Here is a 10,537-nt window from a genome sequence, read left to right on the forward strand (position 1 = left end):
CGCATGTGCTCACACACCCACCCAACCCCCCCACCAAACACACATATATTTCACCGTATATATGTACCATAATTTCCTTTTTTAAAATTTTATTTTATTTTTAAACTTTACAATATTGTATTAGTTTTGCCAAACATCGAAATGAATCTGCCACAGGTATACCCGTGCTCCCCATCCTGAACCCTCCTCCCTCCTCCCTCCCCATACCCTCCCTCTGGGCCATCCCAGTGCACCAGCCCCAAGCATCCAGCATCGTGCATCGAACCTGGACTGGCGATTTGTCTCATACATGATATTACACGTTTCAATGCCATTCTCGCAAATCTCCCCACCCTCTCCCTCTCCCACAGAGTCCACAAGACTGATCTATACATCAGTGTCTCTTTATCTGTTGATGGATATCTACATCATATCCACCACCAAACACACACAATATGTGATGGATATCTAGCCCCCACCAAACACACACATATTTCACTGTACATATGTACCATAATTTCTTTATCTGTTGATGGATATCTACATTCTTCCATGTCTTAGCTATTGTAAATAGTGCTGCAATGAACGTTGGGGTACATGTGTCTTTTAAAATTGTGGTTTTTTTCAGGGTATATGCCCTGTACCAGGATTGCTGGGTCATATGGTATGGGTCATATGGTCATGGGTCAACTTTATTCCTAGTTTTTAAAGAAATCTTCAGTGTTCTCCACAGAGGCTGTATGAACTTACATTCCCACTAACAGTGCAGGAGGATTCCCCTTTCTCACACCCTCTCTAGTATTTATTGTTTGTAGAGTTGTTTTTTTTTTTTTTTTTTTTATGATGGCCATTCTGACCAGTATGAGGTGACACCTCATTCTAGTTTTGATTTGCATTTCTCTAATAAGAAGAAATGTTGAGCATTTTCTCATGTGTTTATTAGCCATCTATATGTCTCTAAAAAACTGTCTGTTTAGGTTTTCTGCCCATTTTTTGATTGTTTGTTTTTCTGATATTGAACTGCATGAGCCACTTGCTTATTTTGGAGATTAATCCTTTGTCAGTTGTTTCATTTGCTATTATTTTCTCCCACTCTGAGGGTTGTCTTTTCATTTTGTTTATGGTTTGCTTTGCAAAAGCTTTTAAGTTTAATTAGGTTCCATTTGTTTATTTTTGCTTTTATTTCCATTACTCTAGGAGCTGGGTCATAGAGGATCTTGCTGTGATTTATGTCCAAGAGAGTTCTGCCTATGTTTTCCTTAAGAGTTTTACAGTTTCAGGCCTTACAATTAAGTCTTTAATCCATTTTAAGTTTATTTTTGTGATGGTATCAGGAAGTGTTTTAATTTCATTTTTTTACAGTTAGCTGTCCATTTTCCCAGTACCACTTATTGAAGAGACTGTCTTTACTCCATTGTGTATTCTTGCCTCCTTTGTTAAAGATAAGGTGCTCATAGGTGTATGGGTTTATCTCTGGGATTTCTACCTTGCTCCACTGGTCTATATTTCTGTCTTAACATGCTTACTTTCTTTTTTTACTTTTGGACAAAGGGGGCAAGACCATACAGTGGAAAAAAGACAGTCTCTTTAGCAAGTGGTGCTGGGAAAACTGGACAACCTCATGTAAATAAATGAAGTTAGGACACTCCCTTATACCATACACAAAAATAAATTCAAAATGGCTTACAGAGTTAAATATAAGGCATGACACAATAAAACTCCTAGAAAAGAACACAGGTAAAACATTCTCTGACATAAATCCTGATAATATACTCTTAGATCAGTCTTCGAAGGCAAAAAAATAAAGCAAATAAACAAATGGGATCTAATCCAACTTAAATGCTTTTGCACAACAAAGGAAACCAAAAGGAAAAGACAACCTATAGACTGGGAGAAAGTAATTGCAAACAATTACCAACAAGTGCTTAAATTTCCAAAATCTAGAGCCTTTCTTACTGCTCAGGCCTCCAGCCACAAAGCTCCCTTTGCTCAGTCTGGCTTCCGCGTTTACACGCTGGGTTATACCAGATACTCCCAGCTCCCCACGTCAAAGCCTTCCGGGTACGGTCTGAACACCAGGGGCGGAGGTTTTGGTCGCTGCGTGGTTCCGCTTGCTGCGCGGTTCCGCTTAAGGCTCTGCCACTTGAATAGTGGTGAAATCTCATTTGTAAGCAATCAAAAGCACCAAAGGGACTTTTGAGCAGAGTAGAAACGCAATCAGACTCAGGCACGCGAGCTAGTGTTGGGTGGTAGGAGAAGCCCAACCCGTGCCCTTTCTCTCATTCATTTCCCCTAGGGGAGACCGAACACACCTTCCCCATCAGCTTCCGCTCCTCCTACCAATGAAAACTGAAGAGCTTGAAGTCCCGCCCCACGTACGTCCGACCGTTTAGGCGGGCACTCACTAGAAAGCCTGCGCAAATACGCGCGCGCGCGCGCGGGAGGCCCAGGCCTGCTGGACTTGGGAGTTTCCAGTGTTTCCCCTAGCGCCTGCGTTGGGGGCGGGCTTAAAGACATTGTAATTAGTTGTCGACATGTTGCGCTTGGTGAGCTGGAACATCAATGGGATACGGAGCCCCTTGCAAGGGGTGAGATGCGAGGAGCCCAGCAGCTGCAGCGCCATGGCTATGGGGCGCATTTTGGACAAGCTGGATGCAGACATCGTCTGTCTTCAGGAGACCAAAGTGACCAGTGAGCGCTCAAGAATTTAGGACCCCATACCGTACTTTCCCCTTTCTGCTAACTTTTGCCCCCTGCTCCATATACTTCACTTTCCCATTTCTCTAGTCTTAGAATCCTCCCCTTAGAGCCAATTCGGAATCCCGTTCTCCCCTCTCTGTTTCACGCTCTAGCTAGATCTTCTAATTCCCACATTATCTCCTGGCCTCAGCGAAATCAAATTCTCTCCCCTTTGCAATTTCCATTTGGTTTCACATCCCGATTCTTACTCATTCTCCTACCCCAGCTAAGTCCCCCCAATTTGCTTCCCCTACACACTTTCCATCTCCCACTCTCAAGTCAGATTCCCCCAATTTCCCTTTTCTGCCCCCAGTCCATATCCTTTAATTCCCACCCCATCTTTTCCCCCAGTTTAGATTCCCTAATTTCCTCCTTTTTAAACTTCTATCTAAAGTCACCAGATCCCCTTATCTCTACCCCCTGTTTCCTCCCCAGCTGAGTGCTCAGTTGCTAAGTCGTGTCTGACTCTCTGCAACCCCATGGACTGTAGCCCCAGGCTCCTCTGTCCAAGGGATTCTCCAGACTAGAATACCGGAGTGGGTTGCCATTTCCTTCTCCAGAGAGCCTCTCATTCCTACTTCATGTCCACCCCCAAGCTTAGACTCTGGTAATTCCCTGCACACACAACGCCTCCACCCCCCTGCCCCACAGCTCAATCCCCTGATTCCTTCCCTCTCCCACCCACCCACCTTTAAGACCAGTTACCTACTTTCCTGCATCCTCTGTTCAAATCTTCCAATTCCCTCTCTCTCCTACCTCCTGCTCAGATTGCCAGTCTTCTATCCCATATAACCATTTCTCACCCCCAACTTCCTCCAATCACCTAGCCTTTTCCCACCTAATTCTTCACCTCCCATTAGGTAGTCTTCCCCTTTCTTGTAATTCTGGTATCAGTTTCCTCTATCGTCCCCACCTTTCTAACTTCTCTAATCATAGATACTTAATTTTCCCTTCCCACCCTGGCTCTGATGTGTGCAAGGAATTAGTCTACAGCTATAATTCCAGGCCTTTCTAGTTTTATATCTGATGTAATCTTACATCTTTTTTTCCCCCAGGGGATGTGCTGACAGAGCCCCTGGCTATCATTGAGGGCTACAACTCCTATTTCAGCTTCAGCCGTAACCGCAGTGGCTATTCTGGTAAATGGGTCTTTCTAGGGACTTTAAAGTGATGAGGGCAGATGGAAAAGGGTTTTCAATATTTAATGAGAAGGCAGTAATAAATGTAGGCTTTTATCTACAGAGATAAAGCCACATCAGATTATATGAAGGATATTTTTTTGTATAATATTGGATTGCAAAAGCACAATAGTGGTGGTTAGTTATGTGAGCTCTGGAGCCTGACTGCCTGAGTTTGAATCCTAGCTCACTTCTAGCTGTGTACCCTCTGGCTAGCTATTTAACTTTTTTTATACTTAAAGTTCCTCACTTGGAAAAGGGGGATAATGTGTACTTCTTAGGGCTGTTGCAAGAACTGAACTTATTAGTTCATATGATAATAGTAATAGCTAGCATTTTCTGAGCAGCTACCATGTAAAGCACTTAGAATATTAGCTGTTATTAATCTGTATCTTTTCAAGATGAAGGAACTGAGACCCAGGGTTTGAGTAGACTTGCCCCAGGTATCCATGGACCTTGAATTGGGAGAGTTAACAAGAGAGCTATGCTTGATGAAGATGAGCATATGACCTGTGCAGGGGCAATAGGCTGTGCAACAGGGTGTTGACTGCCAGGCCCGCTCAGTCTCCAGTACCCTCTCTGTCTCCAGGTGTAGCCACTTTCTGTAAGGACAGTGCTACCCCAGTGGCTGCTGAAGAAGGCCTGAGTGGCCTGCTTTCCACTCAGAATGGGGATGTGGGTTGCTATGGAAACATGGATGACTTCACCCAAGAGGAACTTCGAGCTCTGGATAGTGAGGGCCGGGCCCTCCTCACACAACACAAAATCTGGTAATAGTCCACATCCCCCTGTCACCCATCATTGCTAGTTCAACTCTGTGAATGTGGTGGTTCTAAGGCTTGCCTTATAAACATACATTCACCATTGGAAAACTTCCTAAACTTGCCATTCCTGGACTTTAGTCCTGGCTTAGCTACCTAGTTTGTAACCCTGAACAAATTGTATTCTTCTCTGAGTTTTGAGTTCTCTATCTCTGCTTGGGGCTGAAGTGGGAGGGAGCCTGGTTGGGAGGCCTAACTCTTTTTATTACCACAGGTGCCTCAAAAGCAAGTTAGCCAACCTTGAACTTACTGCCCCAGATTGCTCTCCTTCTGTGTCCTATCTTTGTGAATGGCAGCACCGTTACTTGGTTTACCTGTGTGTCATCATAGTATAGTCAATCCTCAAGTCCTGTGTATGCCAGCTCATTCATGTTTCTCTATCCCTTTCCTTTACTTTCATCCCATAGACAACCTTGAGTGGAAGTCACATGGTGTGGGAAGGGAAAGGGTGGCTTGCAAGTGATTCCTTTTTGATGGGCTGTTTCTCTTCTTCCCAGCACATGGGAAGGGAAGGAGAAGACCTTGACCCTAATCAACGTGTACTGCCCCCATGCGGACCCTGGGAAGCCTGAGCGACTCACCTTTAAGATGCGCTTCTATCGCTTGCTGCAGATCCGAGCAGAAGCTCTCCTGGCAGCTGGCAGGTACTGGAAGCCTGTGCAGCAAGGCTTCCTTGAGCTTGTCCTTGGTGCCCAGTCCTGTGTCAGGACCCATTGGGAGGGATGTGGGATCTTTGTATTTTGAATTCATTCACAGCCTATTTGTAGACATCAGCATGCCCAAGGGAATAGGCTCTGCTGTTTAAGAGCTTGTGAGGACCAAATAAAGTGATACAGATATGAGTTTTGTACTCAAATACCTCTGGTCACATATCCGGGCTTCTCCTTTTACTCACTATGAGCCCAAAAGCTAGTCCTGCCTCTGTTTTCTCTTTTGTAAAATAAGTATATAAAACCCTGAAAATGAAAGTCACTCAGTCATGTCATTCTCTTTGCTACCCCATGGACTATACAGTCTATGGAATTCTCCAGGTCAGAATACCTGAGTAGGTGGCTGTTCCCTTCTCTAGGGGATCTTCCCAACCCAGGGATTGAACCCAGGTTTCCCGCATTGCAGGCAGATTCTTTACCACCTGAGCCACCAGGGAAGCCCAAGAATACTGGAGTGGGTAGCCTATCCCTTCTCTAGTGGATCTTCTTGACCCAGGAATCGAACCGGGGTCTCCTGCATTGCAGGTGGATTATTTACCAGCTGAGCTACCAGAGAAGCCCTATATGGACCCCTACCTCAGAAAAGTTTTAAGGGTGAAATAAGAGGAAGGCAACATACTTAGAACAAATGAAAAGTCTTGTCCCAGAGGACAGAAAAGTGAGGTTGGGTTGGAATAATCAAGAGATGCTTCCTAGAGGGAATGGTACCTGAGCTCATCTTTGAAGGATCAGAAAGATGCCATTTGGTAGAGATCAGTGAGACAATCATGTCAAACAAGAAACAGTTTTACCTTTGGAGATCTGAATTGGATTGGTCATTTGTAAAAGGCATCAAGGTTATAGTGAAATTGGAGAGGTGGACTACTATGAGTTGCTGTTGGCTCCCATCTTCACGTCTATGTGGCAGGTGGCAGATCTTGGGCCCAGGAGACAGTAGATGGGCCAGGACTGCTGCTTCCCTTTCTTGACATTCATTTTATGTTTTTCAGCCATGTTATCATTCTGGGTGATCTGAATACAGCCCACCGCCCCATTGATCACTGGGATGCAGTCAACATGGTAAGGTTCCCGTTAGGCCTTTGATCTCACTCCTGACTGATTCTGTTGAGCCAATCAGTGCTGTTTTTTGGCTCAGTGGCAAGCGTCCTTCGTGGAAAAGCAGAGCTTAGTTTGAAATTCTATTCTCAAAGCACTGAGGATTACGCTGTGGACTCATTTATCAGTCAGTTCTGACTATTGGCCCCCCAGATCTCTCAGCATGGTTGGCTATGGACACATGACAAGTCAATTATAGAATGGTGTCTGGACTTCAGGGGAGATATCTTAAAATGGCTGAGTCTTAAAAGATGAGTAGAAAAGAACTTGGGGGTGGAGTGGAGAGCAAACCATTCTGGCATGATGAGCAAAGGCTGCAAGGTGAGAATTTGGCTGGTGTGCATTAGGAACTACAAGTTCCCTTCTTATTAGGGGATGACAGGGAAGGAAGGTGGGTAGCAGAGGACGGGACTAGAGAGTTCCAGTCAGATTTTGAGGGCCTCGAACTCCACATTATCTGGATCATTTCCCTAATAGAGTATGTTTCCTGCTCACGAATCTTTAATACCTCCCAGTTACCTTGCAGACATGCAGAGAAAATACCCAGGCCTGGCATTCAAGGCTCTTCCGTGTCTGTGCTCAGTCTTTTATTCCCATCCTTAGCACCCCTTCACACTCCATCCACTCCACCTAGGTTTTCTCCTCTCTGCCCATTGCAAAAGTTGTTCTCATTTTGGCTTTTCTCACTGTTCTCTGAATTGGTGGGCATCCCCTCCCTTCTGACTTTTCTTATATGAACCCCTCATCTCTGAGTCCCTCTAGGCCAATGATTCTCAGCCTCTGAAAGCACATTAGAATAAGTAGCTTTACATAAATATCAATACCCTAATGCAACCCGAGACCAATTAAGTCAGAATCTATTGGGTGTGAGGCCAGGGTAGCAGTATGTTTTAAAAACTCCCAGGCTGATTTTATTGTATATTCAGTCTTGAGAACCACTGTGCTAGAATCTTCAAGTCAGTTCTCAAAGAAGAGGCCGTAGGAAGATTCCTTGATTAGTTTGCAGAAGAGCCACAGGACATAGATGTGTCTCCCAATGGGGAAAATGAGCAGAAATGAGATAATTAGAGACTGGTGATGGTCATGGTGGGGAAGGAAGTGTACACTACAAACTGAAAGCCGTCAGTCCTCCCTACCTTATTCCTCGTCAGGTATTTACTTAATCTGTTCTTCCTACTTCCTGTGATAGTGTCATACACCTTTATGTGTTCTCTTCTTAGTTCAGAAATATCCTAGATCTCTTGAGTGCACTTCATGTGTTCTTTTTTTTCCCAACAAAAAAGAATAATACCAGATGACATGACAAACACAATCTTTCCAAAATAGCAGAATATGTCCACTTCCCACAAGACCAGCTATTCTAGTCTTATCCTCCCTAAATGGTACCATCCATCCTCTTGGTTGCTCCAACCAGAAGCCAGGGAATCATGTTAGTATTGTCCTTCTCTACCCTCCCTTTTCCCATTCAGTTGGCCAGTGAGTACTGTTGATTCTAGCTCCAAATCATCTCTTAATTTCATTTTGTCTCCTCTGACACCACCCTAGTCTAAGTAACCATCATATCTTGCTTATGTGGACTATGATAGTCATCTCCTGTTGGTACTCTGGCCCACAGTCTCATTGCCCCTCCAGTCTTCTGGGTACACTGTTCCCTCCCTCTACAGGCCCATTGCATAAGTTGTTCTCTCAATTTGTAACACCTGCCTGGGTTATTGTTGCTCAATCTTCACTTCTCAGTGCCAGATCACTTGCTAAAAGAAAGCCTTGTTGGTCCCCAAGACTAGATCAAGGTCCCACTTTGTCACTCATATCACACCTGGCACATAATCAGTGTTCTTTGAACATTTGTTGCATTGAATGGATGAGTAAATGGATTGGGTGGATGATGAATTAGGAATCAGAGCCAAAGGAAGTATTCAGACGTGAATCCCTTGAGCCCCTCAAATACCAAAATAGTACTAAAGGATTTACATGAAAAGGCAACAGTCTTAACTTCTAACTGTAGCCCAACTTCCTGGAGGTAACCATTCTACACATCTTATTTTCCATTCTCTTGGTGAGCAATTCTGGGAATTGCTTTGATTAACCAACAGGAAGCTTTCAGGCCCGGGATTTATGGCCCAGTGCAAGGTAGATGTAGCTTGATGCAGAAGTAAAAAGAAGCATGAGCTTTTAAATCAGTAAGGAGGCAAAGTGCAAAGTCCGGAACAGCTCTGCCAGTTCCGGACAGTATGACCTTGAGCATTCTTCTTTGGAACAGCCACATTTTCTTGTCTGTAAAATGCAGCAGTTAGTCCCTTACAGTTCTAGGCATCTAGTTCTGCCTATTTCTTTGTCCTCTTCCCTTTTCCCCAGGAATGCTTTGAAGAGGACCCAGGGCGCAAGTGGATGGATGGTTTGCTCAGTAACCTGGGGTGCGAGAGTGGCTCCCACATGGGACCCTTCATCGATAGCTACCGCTGCTTCCAGCCAAAGCAGAAGGGGGCCTTCACCTGTTGGTCAACAGTCAGTGGTGCCCGCCATTTGAACTATGGCTCCCGGCTTGACTACGTGTTGGGGGATAGGACCCTGGTCATAGACACCTTTCAGTCTTCCTTCTTGCTGCCTGAGGTGATGGGCTCTGATCACTGCCCTGTGGGTGCAGTCTTAAGCGTGTCCTCTGTGCCAGCAAAACAGTGCCCACCTCTGTGCACCTGCTTCCTCCCTGAGTTTGCAGGTACCCAACTCAAGATCCTACGATTCCTGGTTCACTTCAAACAAGATCCTGTGTTCAAGCAGTCAGCACTTCAGCCCAGCAATCAAACACAGGTACACATGCGCCAAAACAAAGCCCGTGTGCGCTCAACTAGGTCCCGGCCAAGTAAAACTGGCTCCAGTAGAGGCCAAAAAAACCTGATGAGCTACTTCCAGCCATCCTCCAGTGGCCCCCAAACTTCTAACTTGGATCTTCCTAGCCTGGGCACCCTTATAACCCCAAAGACCTCAGAAGAGGATGTGATGGCCAATGTGGTGGAGGGGCAGGCCAAGGCTTCAGAGGCCAAGGATGAAAAGGAGATACGGACCTCATTCTGGAAGTCTCTGCTGGGGGGACCCTCGCCCATGCCCCTCTGTGGGGGACACAGGGAGCCATGTGTAATGCGAACTGTAAAGAAGCCAGGACCCAACCTGGGCCGCCACTTCTACATGTGTGCCAGGCCCCAGGGTCCTCCCACTGACCCCTCTTCCCGCTGCAATTTCTTCCTCTGGAGCAGGCCCAGCTGAATCACCCCAGGCCTAAAGATGTCTGACATAATCAACCTTGTATGGTCTGAGGCCAACTTCCTCCTAAGCTGCCTCCTCCTTCCTCAAGACCTCCTTTCTTCCTCCTCTTTCTCCTCTTCCTCTTCCGCCTTCCTCAAGGACCCTTCCCCTTTTCTCTTTTTTTCTTCCTCCAAAGCCTCCTTTTTTCTCTTTTCTTCCTGCTTAGTTCCTCCTCATTGGTGAGCTTCTTGTGCCTTAATGCTTGTGACCCAGTCCCCTACCCCACTTCCCACCTTCCTTTCAGAAGTACACCGGAAGCAGTTGCCCTAAGAAGTTGTAATTTTAAACCCCTTCCTACCTTGCTGGAAAATGTATCTGTGCCTAAATAAAGTTCATGTCTTTGTTGTAGTGCACCATGTCATATGGACATTTTGGATGTGCCCCATAAAGTTGAGTTAGAGATGTTATCTTAGTCCTGGGTTTGAACTCCTAAGGAGAAGGGTTGAAGGAGTGGTGCTCACCATAAAGGTGCTCTGTTTAGTTGAGGTTTCCTGTACTGCTGAGGTTGGGTCATCAAGGGAGATGGGTATGGTGGGACAGAAAGCTCAGGTGGGCTGTGTGAAAGTGTTAATCACTCAGTCATGTCTGACTCTTTGTGACCCCATGGACTGTAGCCTGCCAGGCTCTTCTGTCCATGGGATTCTCCAAGCAGAATACTGTAGTGGGTTGCTGTTGCCTTCTCCAGGGGATCTTCCTGACCCAATGATTGAACTTG

The 10,537-nt window shown here is 45.6% G+C and overlaps 1 protein-coding gene across 1 annotated transcript; it reads left to right on the forward strand.

Moving 5' to 3' along the window:
- The first annotated feature begins 2,386 nt into the window (after positions 1–2,386).
- APEX2 (apurinic/apyrimidinic endodeoxyribonuclease 2) lies at positions 2,387–10,175 on the forward strand. The gene is made up of 6 exons (XM_019956342.2): positions 2,387–2,670; positions 3,774–3,857; positions 4,486–4,666; positions 5,215–5,361; positions 6,417–6,486; positions 8,878–10,175. The coding sequence occupies exons 1-6, from the start codon at positions 2,514–2,516 to the stop codon at positions 9,781–9,783; spliced, it is 1,545 nt and encodes a 514-aa protein (XP_019811901.2). The 5' UTR covers positions 2,387–2,513; the 3' UTR covers positions 9,784–10,175.
- Positions 10,176–10,537: the final 362 nt, after the last annotated feature.

Source organism: Bos indicus, chromosome X, assembly GCF_029378745.1.
Source record: "Bos indicus isolate NIAB-ARS_2022 breed Sahiwal x Tharparkar chromosome X, NIAB-ARS_B.indTharparkar_mat_pri_1.0, whole genome shotgun sequence".
In the NCBI taxonomy this organism is placed as follows: domain Eukaryota; kingdom Metazoa; phylum Chordata; class Mammalia; order Artiodactyla; family Bovidae; genus Bos; species Bos indicus.

Excerpts from the sequence above, each read along its gene's own strand:
- APEX2 (XM_019956342.2), top strand. The coding sequence starts at position 2,514 with ATGTTGCGCTTGGTGAGCTGGAACATCAATGGGATACGGAGCCCCTTG. Across the intron at positions 3,858-4,485 it reads TAACCGCAGTGGCTATTCTG|GTGTAGCCACTTTCTGTAAG; the intron begins GTAAATGGGTCT and ends CTCTGTCTCCAG. Across the intron at positions 5,362-6,416 it reads GCTCTCCTGGCAGCTGGCAG|CCATGTTATCATTCTGGGTG; the intron begins GTACTGGAAGCC and ends TATGTTTTTCAG.